Source organism: Haematobia irritans, chromosome 5, assembly GCF_050003625.1.
Source record: "Haematobia irritans isolate KBUSLIRL chromosome 5, ASM5000362v1, whole genome shotgun sequence".
Classification (NCBI taxonomy): domain Eukaryota; kingdom Metazoa; phylum Arthropoda; class Insecta; order Diptera; family Muscidae; genus Haematobia; species Haematobia irritans.
The window spans coordinates 146,810,080-146,827,514 of NC_134401.1; the positions used below are offsets into that span (position 1 = coordinate 146,810,080).

General features: G+C 24.4%; 1 protein-coding gene across 6 annotated transcripts in view; it reads right to left on the bottom strand.

Annotated features, from left to right (window-relative positions):
* Positions 1 to 15,845: 15,845 nt before the first annotated feature.
* The window catches only part of LOC142240362 (uncharacterized), an 84,604-nt gene continuing 83,014 nt past the window's right edge, over positions 15,846 to 17,435 (bottom strand). For 5 of the 6 annotated variants that reach the window (XM_075312067.1, XM_075312068.1, XM_075312071.1 and 2 more), the window contains exons 6-7: positions 17,221 to 17,340; positions 15,846 to 17,137 (exon numbers count right to left, since the gene is read on the bottom strand). In XM_075312067.1, coding sequence (XP_075168182.1) covers positions 16,718 to 17,137; positions 17,221 to 17,340 — 540 coding nt within the window. In that variant the 3' untranslated portion in view covers positions 15,846 to 16,717. The remainder of the gene's footprint in view (positions 17,138 to 17,220; positions 17,341 to 17,435) is intronic. The other variant, XM_075312072.1, reaches the window with a different exon arrangement.

The following is a 17,435-nucleotide window of genomic DNA, read 5'->3' on the forward strand; positions in this document are numbered from 1 at the left end:
TCAAACTAGAATTAAATAAAATTTTAGATATGCGTTTTTGATCAACAGTTTCTCGAAAAACTTGTAAAAGGAACTTATCAAGGGAAATATTAAATATTAGTAATATAATTTGATATTATATCATAGAATAAATTGATTCATAAAATATTGTCCTGGAAACATATAGAAGACAATAACTACTATAATAACCCATATGTCGTAGTTATGTGTGCATACAATAAGTATTTATTTTTTTAATATTAAAACATAAGCAATATTGCAAAAATATTAAAATAATATTTAACACTCAATAATAACGTTTACATTATAACTATAAAATAATTGATATCAAAAAGATTTTAATTAAGAATCCTTGCAATTTTATCATACATTTAGAATATCTAATTCATTTTGATGTGTGCGACGACTACAAGGGAAATATTAAATATTAGTATTTCAATTTGATATTATACTACAATACTAATTGATTTACAAAATGTTATCCTGGTAGCATATAGAAGACAATATCTAGTCTAATATCCAATAGATTGTAGTTATGTGTGCAGAGAAAATATATAATTTTTTTTTTTTTGTATTAAAACATAAGCAAAATTACAAAAATATTTAACGTTCAATAATAGCGTTTACATTTTACTTAAACGAATTGATATCGAAAAGAGGTTGACTAAGAACACTTGCCATTTTGTCATTATTTTAGAGTATCTAATTCATTTTGATGTGTGCGGTTGTGAAGTGTAGACCTTTCGAAGATTCGCACTCAAATTAAATAAAATTTTAGATATGCATTTTTAGCTGTGTATTAAGAATATCTCTAAAAACTTGTAGAAGTTACTCATCAAAGGATATATTAAATATTACTATTTCAATTTGATATTATACTATAGTACGAATTGATCTTTAAATTATTGTCCCAGAAATATATAGAAGATAATATCTAGTCTAATATCCACCAGGCCATAGTCATGTGTGCAGAGAATAAATATTTATTTTTTTAAGATTTATATGTAAATAATATTATAAAACTTAATAAAAGCAATACATTTAACACCCAATAATAGCGTTTATTTTTTTTAACTAAATGAATTGATACCAAAAAGATGTTGACGACAAATGATAGACATTTTACAATAATTTTAGAATATGTAATGCATTGTGATGTGTGCACTTGAACAGTTTTCAATATGCAACGGTTCTGAAGGTTGGATCGATTTTTTTAGCAAACATAAACTTAAAGAAGTGTCGTACTAGTTGTATATAAAATTTTAAATGTGAATTTTCCATATAACTATTTCCGATTTCTCTAAGAACTGTAGAAGGAACTCATCAAAGGAAAGCTTGAATATTAGTAATCGATATTGATATTATATCAAATTACAAATTGATCTACAAAATATTGTCCTGGAAACATATAGAAGAGAATATCTATTTTAATATTCAATAGGAAATAATCATGTGTGCAGAGAATAATTATTTATTTTTTTAATATTAATTTATAAGCAATAACATCCAACTTTCCTTTTCCACAATTGTATGCGTAGTATTGTCAAAATTAATTCAAGCTAAATTTCTGAGACGGTATCATAAAATTGTATTTTGGTTTTAGTATTGTTTTGCTTTTTTTTAATTATTGCAGTATCTATAGTTCTATTCTTTTTGTTGTTATTGTAGTTGATCTTTTATTTAAACTGTCAAATAATTAAGTTTCTTGTGGTTGTGATATTGAAGATATAACATTTTTTTTGGTATTTTGTATTAATGAATATTATAATTTTATTGTATCGGTTGTTGTTGTTGCTGCTGTATTGCTGTTTCTTTAAAACTTTTCATTATTACTATTATGATTTTGTTCGGTTTGGTTTGTGTGTTTTTTTTTTAGTTGTTTAATAAACTCTGAAAAATAATAACAATTTGTTTAAAGCCATTTCGTAAAGGCCATTTTAAGTGATGTGCTTTTCATTGATTTAAAATCTAATGGGCTTTGTTTACCGTTATAATTTATTATTCTTATAATTATAATTAATTGTTATTACTGTTACTATATGCATTATTGTTTTATTATAATTCTGTTTTATATGAATATTAATATTCGTATTATTGCATTTATTGTTTGGGTGTGTATCTGTTTATTGTTATTTTAATTTATCTAATAAATTTCTTTTTTTGCTCTTTCTTGTTGTTATAGTACATTATGCATTATGTTTTTTATTAAAATATCAAACAAATTATGATTAGATCAATCTAATCGAGTTTATTTAAAGCCTTCATCCATATTTCATTGCCAAACGGGATTTATTAAAAATCTCATCATTGTTTTTATACAAACATTATTTATCAACATTCTATATAACTATATCATATCATATGATTCATTGATCTTTTCCTAAGGATGTTTTTATTTTAAGTTAAGTTTATAACAAGATTTATTGTAATAAGAATTCTGTTTTCGTTATATTTTATTAAATATTTTTTTCTTTACTTTCGTAATAACAACGGGGTTAGAGCATCGGGGGAGAGCTAACTACTACTAGAATGTTTTACAACATAGGGGAGTTTTTTTTTTTGTTGTTGTTGGTTTGTCATCTTCTTCTGAGAGTGTTATATTAACTTATGTTGCAATTATCTTTATCTTATTCTTGGTATTTGAAATTATTTTGTTTTCTTTTTAAAAGAATTATATTTGTTAACATTTTTTGCTTTGCTACAGTTTGTTTTTTTTTTTTTTTTGTAGATTTTTCCTTATTTTCTTTTTCACTAAAAAATTTACTACAATGAAATTTAGATTGCTGGTTTGACAATTAAAATTGTTGTCCTTGTCTTATGTTTTGTTGTTTTATAATATAAACTATAATTAGAATATAAATTGTTTTGCTTTTGTTTTTATTAAATATATATATGTATATATTTAATAATGTTGTTTGTTTCTCTAATGCTTCTAAGGAAGATAGGTATCTACGTAGCTTTGTTTTATAAAAATATTTATTTTAGTTTCGTTTTTCTTTTTGTGTTTTTGTGTTTTTTTCCATAACTTTAGGCTACATTTTTGATTAATTCTTTTTATTTTGTAATTAATTCTTAAAATATACTAATTATTTATATTAAAATTTGATAAACAAACTCAAGGTATTGGCAATGAATAATTTGCAATAATTTGCCTTTCCTAAGAAGAAAATATAAAAATGCATAAAAAAAATTAAAAAAATTTATTGTCTTCTAAATGGCAAAACTAAAACCTTAGTTATTATTGAAAGCGAATTGATATTAGAATATTGAAGGAATTCGTTCACTAAACACGATTTCTGTTTTCAGACAAAAGAACTACCAATAATGTGTGCATTAATTTGAGAGGAAAAAACCCAAGCGAATTGATTTTATAATAGTGAAAAAATTAATTCACTAAAACGAATTCCGTTTTCAGACACAAGAACAAACAACAATGTGTGCATCAATTTGATGTTCGAAAGCCCCCAGAATATTGGGGGAAATACTCCAAATTGGTTCCAGCTAGTTTCAAACAAAATTATTCAAAGCGAATTGATATTAGAATAGTAAAGAAATTATTTCATTAAAAACTATTTCAGCTTTCCGACAAAAAAAACTTTCAATAATGTGTGCATCCATTTCAATTTCTAAAACCCCCGGAATAATGTAATATGGGCTCCAGGATAACTCCAAAGTGGCTCCAGCTAGTTGTGAAACAAATAGAATTTCTTTTGTAGAAAGTACACACACACAAGTAAATAGAAATTTCGAAAAAAAATTTAAACTATTTTTATTTCATTTACTATTTCATCCAAGGAATTGATGAAATTTATGCATTAGAAACAAATTGGTTAATTAGATAAAATAACCCTTTATCATGTGTGCACCAATTTGAATTTCGAAAAAAATATTCATCCAGGATCATTGTATACAGAAAAAATTTTCACGAAAATTTTTCCAATTAAATTTTTAATTGAGTTTTACAAAATATTCAATTAAAAATATAATTGATTCAACAAATTTTTTAATTGAAACAAAAATCAATCACAAATAATAATAGTATCAATTAATTTTTTGATTGACCTTCAATTAATTTTTCAAAAAAAATTTAAAACTATTTTTATTTCATTTACTATTTCATCCAAGGAATTGATATAAGCATACTGATGAAATCAATGCATTAGAGACAAATTGGTTAATTAGATAAAATAACTCTTTAGCATGTGTGCACCAATTTGAATTTCGAAAAAAAAATATTCATCCAGGATCATTGTAAACAGAAAAAAATTTCACGAAAATTTTTCCAATTAAATTTTTAATTGAGTTTTAAAATATATTCAATTAAAAATTTAATTGATTCAACAAATTTTTTAATTGAAACAAAAATCAATCACATATAATAATAGTATCAATTAATTTTGTAATTGGATCAATTAATTTTTTAATTGACCTTCAATTAATTTTTCGAAATAAATTTAAAACTATTTTTATTTCACTTACTATTTCATCCAAGGAATTGATATAAGCATGCCGATGAAATCTATGCATTAGAGACAAGTTGTTTAATTAGAAAAAATGTGTGCACCAATTTGAATTTCGAAAAAAAATATTCATCCAGGATCATTGTACACAGAAAACATTTTCACGAAAATTTTTCCAATTTAATTTTTAATTGAGCTTTACAATATATTCAATTAAAAATTTAATTGATTCAACAATTTTTTTAATTGAAAAAAAATCAATCACAAATAATAATAGTATCAATTAATTTCTTAATTGGATCAATTAATTTTTCGAAAAAAAAAATTAAAACTATTTTTATTTCATTTACTATTTCATCCAAGGAATTGATATAAGCATTCCGATGAAATCTATGCATTAGAGACAAGTTGAGTAATTAGAAAAAATAACATTTATCATGTGTGCACCAATTTGAATTTCGAAAAAAATATTCATCCAGGATCATTGTATACAGAAAAGATGTTCACGAAAATCTTTCCAATTTAATTTTTAATTGAGTTTTACAATATATTCAATTAAAAATTTAATTGATTCACCAAATTTTTTAATTGAAACAAAAATCAATCACATATAATAATAGTATCAATTAATTTTTTGATTGACCTTCAATAATTTTTTCGAAAAAAAAATAAAACTATATTTTTATTTCATCCAAGGAATTGATATAAGCATACTGGTGAAATCTATGCATTAGAGACAAATTGGTTAATTAGATAAAATAACCCCTTATCATGTGTGCACAAATTTAAATTTCGAAAAAAAATATTCATCCAGGACCATTGTATACAGACAAATTTTTGGAGTTTTAAAAAACATTCAATTAAAAATTTATTAATTCAACACATTTTTTTTTTTTGAAACAAAAATCAATCACATATAATAATAGTATCAATTAATTTTGTAATTGGATCAATTAATTTTTTAATTGACCATCAATTAATTTTTCGAAAAAAAATTTTAAACTATTTTTATTTCATTTACTATTTCATCCAAGGAATTGATATAAGCATACTGATGAAATCTATGCATTAGAGACAAGTTGAGTAATTAGAAAAAATAAGCCTTTGTCATGTGTGCACCAATTTGAATTTCGAAAAAAAAATATTCATCCAGGATCATTGTATACAGAAAAAATTTTCACGAAAATTTTTCCAATTAAATTTTTTATTGAGTTTTAAAAAAATATTCAATTAAAAATTTAATTGATTCAACAAATTTTTTAATTGAAATAAAAATCAATCACAAATAATAATAGTATCAATTAATTTTTTAATTGACCTTCAATTAATTTTTTAATTCATACTATAATTTCTGTGATTGAAGACATTTCAATTAAAAAATTAATTGGATCAATTAATTTCGTGATTGAATTAGAAATTTTGTTTTTTGTGTGTACTCTGGACCGCAATAAGATTTCACATACTCTCCAATCTGTTGGTCAATAAAGATAATTTTTTATGACTGATTAAATAAGCTCCAATGTAAATAAAAAATTGTGTGTTCTAACGCTATGGTCACATTGCCAGAAATCAAAAAGGAATTCACCGCAGTCAAACCAGCCAACATTTTTCGCTCTTTTCTGGATACATTACAACAAGATAAGAGTATTCGCTCTTTTCTGGATACATTACAACACGATAAGAGTATTTTACATATTTCAAAAGTGCTCCTGGAGAAAAGTTTCACACCCATTTTGGGTAAATATTTGCCTAGTGCGAATATACCCTAAATTATAGAATTAATGAAAATGAAAATTAAAAGCCATTATTTTGACTCTAAACGAATTGATATTAGCTAGTAATGAAATCAGCAGATTAGAAACAATTTCTACTTTTCGACAATAGAAAAAATTGTGCTAAAATATATGAGAAAAGAGCTTCAATGCAATAAGTTATAGAATTGAAAAAAAAAAATAAAACAAACGAATTCCAAATGAATTCCAAACGAATTAATAATGGTTAGGCTAGGTTAGGGGGCAGCCCGATGTATCAGGCTCACTTAGACTATTCAGTCCATTGTGATACCACATTGGTAAACTAACAATAGTATATTAAAGAATTGAAGAAGTTATTAAGAATTTGTTCTCTTCGGTAAAAGAATACTTCTTAATGTTTGCATCAATTTAACCTTTCAAAATGAATGCACTCATGATCAAGATGCTGTTATCTTAAAACAGTATTATATTCCAAATACTCTACTATAAATTTGGAAATAATATTAATTTTCTAAAACGAAATAATTAAAAACTGCATAAATGTAATTGAAAGCCTTGTCAAATAATTGACTAAAATTAAATATCTTTACTCCTCTTCCAAACTAATTGATATTGAAACAGTGATGAATATGAGGCCTTCAACGCACATTCTTCTTGAAGAAATAATAATAATTTTCCATGTGTGCATTTATTTATATTTCTAATCAATTGAGAAAGCAAATTAATGCCTGCTATGATATTTTTTTATTTCCGAATAAAAAACTTGAAACCTTTATTCTTCCTCAAAAAGAATTGATATTTGAATTGTGATCAACTCCAAGCATTAAAAACTATTTCGTTTTTTTAACGGAAGAACCCTTTTTAAAGTGTGCATAGATTTTAACCTGAAAAGTAAATGCACACATGATCACTATATTATTACTATAATATGGGGTTAGATTCATAATAATCTCCCATGATTAGCTTCTCCAAATCAATTCGTTTGAAAGTTTAGAGGCGATTTTTTATTAACAGCGAAATTTTTTAACAATAACTTTTTTATTCTTGACAAATTAAAACTGCATAGATTTTTATTTCAAAAGAATATATATAAATGCTTTTGTACTATTATAGTAAAATGGTATAGTCTAAATACTATATAATTAATTGGGAAATAATAGTTTTACTTTTAAGATATTAGTTAATGGTAAAACTGTTATATTTTGTATTTCCAAATAAAGTTTGAGAAAAATGTTAAAGTCATTCTTCAAAACGAATTGATATTGTAGCTGTGATAAGATGGAAGCATTAAGCATTATTTCTTCTTATAGAAGAATGAACCCATTTCGAAGTGTGCATAGATTTTAACCTGAAAAATAAATGCACACATAGTCACGATATTATTATTCTAATATGTGGTAAAATTATCAATAACTTCCAATAATTATTTTCCCCAAATCAATTCATTTGGAAATGTAACGAAGGGGTTTCCACTAACAGCATAGTTTTATAGCATATATATTTGATAAATTAAATCGTTTAGTTTTTAACGTATTTGAAACAAAAAAAGTTAAAATTACCCATTAAAAGTATGAAAAAAAACCAAGTTATAAAAAATTTTATTAAAATAACTTCCTGGGTAGTTAAAATAAAGAACATCATTGGGAGTGCATCTTCTGGAAGTGCTTTTAAAGTTGTGCCTTTGGAAGAACTTCCAAATTTTTTTTTTTGCTGGGTAATTGATTTTATTAAAGTAAGTAGAATCGAATTACCCCAAAAAAATTTTTCTACTTTTTTTGCATGTCCGAAACTATATTGTTCCCGTTAGAACAGAAGAATTGATTTAGGAATACTGTTACAATACAGCAATACACTAGTATGTCTTCTTTTAGAAAATCCACCAAATTTTCATGTGTGCGTTATTTTCCTAAAAAATATCGTAATAATGATCATGAATGTATTTATTTCATAAGCTAAAAATATATATTTTTTAAAATAATTAATTTGATTAAATTAAATTAAGTTAAACCAAATTGTAGCCACTGATTATCCAACCCGATTTTACAATATCTGACCATATATATCTGAGCATTAAATGTAAAAAAAAAATTAGAAATAGATCACAATTTGTCAACTCCATGTAGCTTATAATTGTGATGTGATTGTAGAGACGAATTGATTTAAGAAATTTCATGCAACCATTGTGTAGGACTTCATTTTTTCTTCTTCCAAAAGTGTATTATTTTCATGTGTGCAATATATATGTTCGAAAAGTCTTGAATAGAATGCAAAATAAATTGATATTGATTAAATAATGGCAATGAAGAATAATACTATACATTATTAGGAAAAGTAAATAATTTACAGTAATGTGTGCAGTCATTTTGTTAAAAAATCTACTGTAAGAAATTATTTTTTTTTCTACATTTTTGTATGCCAGAAATTATATTGTTCCCTATTGTCCAGAAGAATTGATTTCGGAATACTATTGCCATACAATAATACACTTATGTCTCCTGTTTTATAAAATTTACACCGCTTTTATGTGTGCGTTAGATGTGCCTAGAAAACCTAAGGCAAACGAATTGATATGAACAAAGCTTTAAGAATATTTTGGCAATATTTTTCAATTTCTAATTAAAAAAAATATATCTACAAAATAAAATCGAATGATAATATTTAATTAAATTAATAATTTCAAAATCTAAAAAGAAAATATTCTCTCACAAGATTATGCTAATCTTTACAAATTATTCCTTCCAATACCTTGTTTGTTCCGCAATTATTTCTATACTTATGTATTGCTTTGTTTGTTCGCATGTTTAAAAACCTATTTAAAATTCTATAGACTTTAATTTTTGTTTTATTTTGTTTCTTGAATTAAATAAAATATGTTACTGTTATATATTACTTTCGTCCTTTAAAACGTAAATTATTTGAATAATTTTTTGTTTTATTTTTAATATTGATTTGTTTTATTAGTTTTCTATTTGTATACATAGTATGTGAAATTTATTAAAATGTTATTGGTTTTTTCTGAAGGTACTTTGTCACGCAGAATGTAAGAATGACCAGATTTAAATGATATGAAAATTAAAACAAATTATGTATATGTATATCTATTATTATTTATATTTATATGCAACCTCGATTAATGAACATAAAAGGCGATTATTTTCTTCCAAAGATTAGAGAAATGTAGAAGGAAGTTCTAAGAATCATATTAATTTCAAAAATTTATATAATTTGGAGGAAAATTATAAGGTTACAAAAAATTTACTATGATTTTTCAATTTTTTTTTGTTGCTTTTTTGTGGACAAAGAATCGATCCGGCCGGCTTAAGTTGTCCTTAAGTTTTCGTATTTATAGATAACGTTTTGACAATTGTAACTCAATCTCTTAAAAATAAAAATTAAGCGGATGGCGAAAAATCGAAGTGGTGCAACGGTGCTCAGAAGCAATGAATTTTACAAAAACTGAAAGTGCATATTTTGAATAGCATTTTTGGATGTCTATTAAATGTAATGACATAGGAAGAACTTGCGAATTTTTTTTGCTGGGATATTTCAAATTTTCTCCACTTCCGAATCACAAGTTAAAAGGGTCAAACCAACTTCGTATTATTAACGAAATTTGTCCTTAAAATGCAAGAATTTAATAACTATAATGAAATTATATGTTATTGTAATTAATTGTCTATTAAAAAAAATAACATTTTCGTTTTTTCTTTTCAATCACTGATTCAATCACTTATTCGTTAAGACAATGGAAATGTTCATCAATAGTACGACATAATTTAAGGGAAAAACTATAGGAAATTCCTTCTACAATAGTTTCTAATTTTCTTTTCAAAAAATTGTCTTTTTTAAATAATCGCCTTTGCCCATCCCATTAGTAAGGGTTTTAAAACACTGTCATGACATTGTACAAGCGAGACACCAGAGGTCACTATTCGTGGTTAGAACGGCTTAACTGTTAATATAAATGCTTTTGAAAATTTTCTGTATTTCACAAAAAAATAGGACCCAACTAATTATAGAAAATCCAATCAGACATTGTGCTCTATGTGTATGTAACATTCGGAAGGATCGGTTTGAAACCACGGTTGCCATTCGAGCCATAAATAATTTTCCAAAAATTTGGAGCAAATTTTACTAAAACGCAACCAAATAAAAAAAAATTATTTCCATAGAAAATGTTGTTTCTATAGAAAATTTTTTCAAAATTTTATTTCTAAAGTTTTGCCAAATTGTATTTAAACAGAAAATTTGGTCAACATTTTATTTTTGTAAACAATTTTGTCAAAATTATATTTTTATAGAAAATCTTGTCAAAAATTTTATTTGTATAGAAAATTATTTCAAAATTTTATTTCTATAGAAAATTTTGTTAAAATTTTATTTCTAAAGAAAATTTTTGCAACATTTTATTTCTATAGAAAGTTTTGTTAAAATTTTATTTCTATAGAAAATTTTTGCAAAATTTTATTTATACAGAAAATTTTTTCAAAATTTTTTTCGATAGAAAATTTTATTTCTATATAAAATGTTGTCAAAGTTTTAGTTCTTAGAAAATTTTTGCAAATCTTTATATCTATAAAATATTTCTTCAAAATTTTATTTCCATAGAAAATTTTTTGCAAATTTTTATTTTTTATATCAAATTTTGTCAAAATTTTATTTCTATAGAACATTTTGTCAAAATTTTATTACTAAAGAAGATTTTGTGAAAATTGTATTTCTATAGAAAGTGTAGCCAAAATTGTATTTATGTAGGAAATTTGGTCAAAATTTTATTTCTATAGAAAATTTTGTCAAAAATTTATTTCTATGGACATTTCTACATAATGTTATTTCTATATAAAACTTCTGCAAAACTTTATTTTTATAGACAATTTTGTAAAAATTTTATTTCTATAGAAATTTTTTGCAAAATTTTATTTCTATAGAAAATTTTATCAAAATATTATTTCCATAGAAAATGTTTGCAAAATTTTATTTTTATAGAAAATTTTTGCAGAATTTTATTTATATAGAAAATTTTGTCCAAACTTTATTTCTATGGAAATTTTTGTCCAAATTTTATTTCTATAGAACACTTTTGCAAAATTTTATTTTTATAGAAATTTTTTGCAAAATTTTATTTTTATTGAAAATTTTTGCAAAAATTTATAACTAAAGAAGATTTTTGCAAAATTTTATTTCTATAGAAAATTTTGTCAAAATTTTATTTCTATGGAAAATTTTGTCAAAATTTTATTTCTATAGAAAATTTTGTCAAATATTTTATTTCTATAGAAAATTTTGTCAAAATTTTATTTCTATAGAAAATTTTGTTAAAATTTTATTTCTATAAAAATTTTTTGCAAATTTTTTTTCTATAGAAAATTTTTTCAAAATTTTATTTTTATAGAAAATTTTTGCAAAATTTTATTTCTATGGAAAATTTTTATTTCTATGAAAATTTTTGTCCAAATTTTATTTTTTGTAGACAATTCTTGCAAAATTTTATTTTTATAGAACATTTTTGCAAAATTTTATTTCTATAGCAAAATTTGTCACAATTTTATTTCTATTGAATTTTTTGTCCAAATTTTATTTCTATAGAAAACTTTGTCAAAAATTTTATTTCTATAGAAAATGTTGTCAAAATTGTGTTTATGTAGGAAATTTGGTCAAAATTTTATTTCTATGGAAATTTTTTTCAAAATTTTATTTCTATGGAATTTTTTGTCCAAATTTTATTTGTATCGAAAACTTTTGCAAAATTTTATTTCTATAGAAAATTTTATCAAAATTTTATTTCTATAGAATATTTTATCAAAATTTTATTTCTATAGAAAACTTTGTCAAATATTTTATTTCTGTAGAAAATTTTGTAAAAATTTCATTTCTAGAGAAAATTTTGTCAAAATTTTATTTCTATAGAAAATTTTGTCAAAATTTTATTTCTATAGAAAATTTTTGCAAAATATTATTTCTATAGAAAATTTTTGCAAAATTTTATCTTATAGAAAATTTTTGTAAAATTTTATTTTTATAGAAAATTTTTGCAGAATTTTATTTCTATAGAAAATTTTGTTAAAATTTTATTTCTATAAATTTGTCAAAAACTTATTGCTATAGAAAATTTTGTCCAAACTTTATTTCTCTGAAAATTTTTGTCCAAATTTTATTTTTATAGAAAATTCTTGCAAAATTTTATTTCTATAGCAAAATTTGTCAAAATTTTATTTCTATTGAATTTTTTGTCCAAATTTTATTTCTAAAGAAATTTTTGTCAAAAATTTTATTTCTATAGAAAATGTTGTCAAAACTGTATTTATGTAGGAAATTTGGTCAAGACTTTATTTCTATGGAAATTTTTGTCAAAATTTTATTTCTATTGTATTTGTTGTCCAAATTTTATTTGTATCGAAAATTTTTGCAAAATTTTATTTCTATAGAAAATGTTGTCACATATTTTATTTCTGTAGAAAATTTTGGAAAAATTTCATTTCTATAGAAAATTTTGTCAAAATTTTATTTCTATAGAAAATTTTGTCAAATTTTTTTTTCTATAGAAAATTTTTGCAAAATTTTATTTTTATAGAAAATTTTTGGAACATTTTATTTTTATTGAAAATTTTTTTCAAAATTTCATTTCTATAGAAAATTTTGTCAAAATTTTATATCTATAGAAAATTTTGTCCAAACTTTATTTCTATAGAAAATTTTGTCCAAACTTTATTTCTATGGAAATTTTTGTCCAAATTTTACTTCTATTGAAAGTTTTTGCAAAATTTTATTTCTATAGAAAATTTTGTCAAAATTTTATTTCTATAGAAAATTTTTGCAAAAATTTATTTCTATTTCTATGGGAAATTGTTGCAAAAATGTATTTCTATAGAAAATTTGGCAAATATTTTATTTCTGTAGAAAAATTTTTTGTAGAAAATTTTGTCCAAATTTTATTTCTATGGAAATTTTTGTCCAAATTTTTTCTATAGAAAATTTTTGCAAAATTTTATTTTATAGAAAATTTTTGCAAAATTTTATTTCCATAGAAAATTTTGTCAAAATTTTATTTCTATAGAAAATGTTGTCAAAATTTTGTTTCTATAGAAAATTTTGTCAAATTTTATTTTTATAGAAAATGTTGTCAAAATTTTATTTCAATAGAAAATGTTGTCAACATTTTATTTCTATAGAAAATTTTGTCAACATTTTATTTCTATAAAATATTTTTGCCAATATTTTATTTCTATAGAAAATTTTTGCTCATTTTTTTTTTCAAAAGTCACGGCAGCAATTATTATTAATGTTTGGATTGAACTTTGAAATATGTGGAAATCCGTATTCTGGTAGTAGGAGTTAGATAAAAATGCAGGTCTACCCACATGTTAATAGAAACCTGCCGAAAATAAAAAAGCTAAAAACCGCTAAAAAGCTCGGCCGATTTTCATGGGAAAAAAATTCCACTAAATATTCCGGTGAAATTTTTTCGATAGAACTGAGACGTTAGCTTGGAGTATACTATAATATAGACGACTGCTTCCGACTTTAGACTTTCTTTACTTCTTTTTCAATAAACATTTTTTCCATAGCTCACAATACATGGAAACAATGAACATAAAATTTAATTTAATTATTATTTATTATACAAAAATTTAAATTCTTATTATTTTTTACCATTTTAAATTTTTTCCGTTTTTCACATTATTTTACTCACACTGACAACAGTTTTGCTCTTTCTCTCTCTCTCTCTCTCTCTTACTTTCTCTCAAAACAAAAACAATGGTCTACAAGGTTGCCATTTTGGTCCGATCGGACCAAAATTTGTCCAAAAAATTATTAAATTTTAAATTTGGTCCGATGGTCCGACCAAATAGAATTTGGTTGATTTTGGCCCATTTTCTTCAAATCGGGAATTTTTCAAAATTTGTAAATTTTGACAAAATTTTCTGTAGACAAAAAAATTTCCATAGAAATAAAATTTTAACAAAAATTTTTATAGAAATCAATTTTTTCCAAAATTTTGTGCAGAAATAAACTTTAAAAAAATTTTGTATAGATACAAAATTAAGCAAAAATTTTGTAAAAATTTTATAAGAAATAAAATTTTGCTATAACTTTTTATAGAAATAAACATTTGGCTATGGTTAGGTTAGGTGGCAGCCCGATGTACCATCAGGCTCACTCAGACTATTCAGTCCATTGTGATACCACATTGGTGAACTTTTCTCTTATCACTGAGTGCTGCCCGATTCCATGTTAAGCTCAATGACAAGGGACCTCCTTTTTATAGCCGAGTCCGAACGGCGTTCCAAATTGCAGTGAAACCACTTAGAGAAGCTTTGGAACTCTTAGAAATGTCACCAGCATTGCTGAGGAGGGATAATCCACCGCTGTAAAACTTTTTGGTGTTCGGTCGAAGCAGGAATCGAACCTGTGTATACAAGGCGGGCATGCTACCATTGCACCACGGTGGTTCCCAAATTTTGGCTAAATATTCTATAGAAATAAAATTTTGGCTAAATATTCTATAGAAGTAAAATTTTGACAAAATTTCCTAAAGAAATGGAGTTTTGACAAAATTTCCTAAAGAAATAAAAATTTGCCTAAATTTTCTATAGAAATAAAATGTTTACAAAATTTTCTATAGAAATAAAATTTGGACAAAATTTTCGATAGAATTAAAATTTTGACAAAATTTTCCTTAGAAATAAAATTTTGACAAAATTTTCGATAGAAATGAAATTTTGACAAAATTTTCTAATTTTGTGTAAATTTTCTATAGAAATGGAATTTTGACAAAATTTCCTAAAGAAATGGAGTTTTGACAAAATTTCCTAAAGAAATAAAAATTTGCCTAAATTTGCTATAGAAATAAAATTTTTACAAAATTTTCTATAGTAACAAGCTTTTGACAAAATTTTCTATAGAAATAAAATCTTGACAAAATTTTCCTTAGAAATAAAATTTTGGCAAAATTTTCGAAAGAATTTAAATTTAGACAAAATTTTCTATAGAAATAAAAATATTGAATAGAAATAAAAATTTTCTTTCGAAGTAGAATTTTGGAAAAATTTTCACTGTTAACTAATTTAATTTGGAAAAATGGTCCGCTGGTACGAATTTTGGTCCGGTTTTGGAAAAATGTTGGTCCAAAGTAAAATTACATTGTGGCAACGCTGATGGTCTATCTTATTGATATATAATTTCTGCTCACACTGGCTACAGTTTTGGCATTTGTTCTTTCTCTCTCTCTCTCTTACTTTCTCTCAAAACTGAAACAATGCTCCATCTTGTTGATAAATAATTTCGGTATAGCAAATGAAAATTATTTAAACATACACATATATCATTAATTTCCTGTAACAATTCTAGTACAAATATTTTAATGTTTTTTTAGGTTGAAATTTATCATAAATACTTTTATTATGACTTTTTTCTTGCGCAAAGGGCAAGCTGTTTTGAAGCCCCAAACCACTAATATCTCTTTACAGTAGTGCCCTCTAGCGCCTCTGTTGTACAACAATCAAATTGTTGGTTTGCGTCTATACTACAACCATGGGACATTTAGGGATGCCATCTTTAACCATTTATTTTTGTTTTCAACTACAAATCGAAGACCAAGGGGAAATTAAAAATAAAATTAAAATTCAGTAAATTTTAGTTTTGTTTTAACAAATAAAATTTATGTTATTGTATTCTTTAAGAATTATGGTATAGCTCAACTATTATTTTGTTTTGTTAAAAATTACAAGTGCAACTAGGTATTAGGTATTGTATATATTTCTCTTTTTTTCTTTTGTTTTGTTATATGTTTCTTGTAATGCGTTGTTATTTGTTGTTGTATTCATTAAAAATCTATGTTTTTTGTAAGATTTTCTTCTTGTATTTTTAGATGTAAATTACGTTACAATTTTTGTTCTCGATTTTTGCTTGTTGTTTTATTTTTTTTTTTTTGTTTGTTAAAATCTAACGACTAACTATCACACTCCAATGTTTGTTTTTTGTTGTTGTTATTTTTTTATAATTGTTTTAAATTTTTATTTAATTACTTAAAATATTGCCTTTGCCCACAATTTGTTTAGGTTTTGTTTGTTTGCTTGTTTGTTTAAAAAAAAAGTTATTAACATTTGTTTTCTTCAAAACTTTCTTAATATCTACAATTAATATAAGAGATATGAATAACGAACAAAAATCAAAAAAAAATATTTATATATATGTATATATGAAACAATATAAAATCATAAAATTTATATATAGTATATTGTATTTCTATATATATAAAAACCATTATGATAAATTCTATAAAACAAAATTAATTAATAAAAAAAAAAAAACAATAAAACAAAGAGAAAATGCCTCTCGCTCAAATTTGACCTTTTTGTGTTTAGTACAAGGCAGCGCTATGATTTCTTTTCTTCCCAAAGATTCTTCTTCCAGCGCCTTTTCTTTTCCTCCCTCCCGCCCCCTCCCACAACATATCATCTAATCTTTTCCCACAGATGTTAAGACACCCTTATACATTGGTTGCTATTGATGACTTTTACTCAATAGATGGGCATTGAATTCATAGACATTATTCAATTGTTCACCACATATGTTACACTTCCAGGGATTACTCTCACAATGGCAACCCTTGTGCAGGAAGTACAAAGTCTCATCGGGAAATTCAATACCACAAAATAGGCATGTGAGTATTTGTTTACGATTTAGGCCACCCGAATCACTTTCGGGTCCGGTCGATGTTATAGTCCCATTACATATGGGCGTAGTGGACGATGTGGCTGTTCCACATGTGGGCGTTAAACTGCTCTGTATCACATTATTATTTTCCATGGAGGCAGCATTTCGTGTTATACGATTATTGGCCTTGGCGCATATACGTCTCTTAAGATCTTCCCGCAATAGAGATTTCAAGGGGGATACCTGACATGGGGAAGAGTTTAAAAACTGAATTATAAAAAAATGCATCTACCGGATTCTTTGTCAATGGTGTTGTGGGTTCAAGCTAACGAAGAATGGATTGAACTCACCTTGATGAGTGATGTTAACCGGGTATTGGGTGCTGAAAATTCCGATTCACTGCTATCGCCTCCATTCATGGCATCACCATTGACATTGTTGGCTTTTCCATTATCCTCACTGGGTGGTTCCTAGTTGATATAGAAATTGGAAAAAATAATTAAAACAAAAACATTGAAAATTTCCTCATTCCTCATTTCAATGCCCTTCTAGCCTATGCAAATGT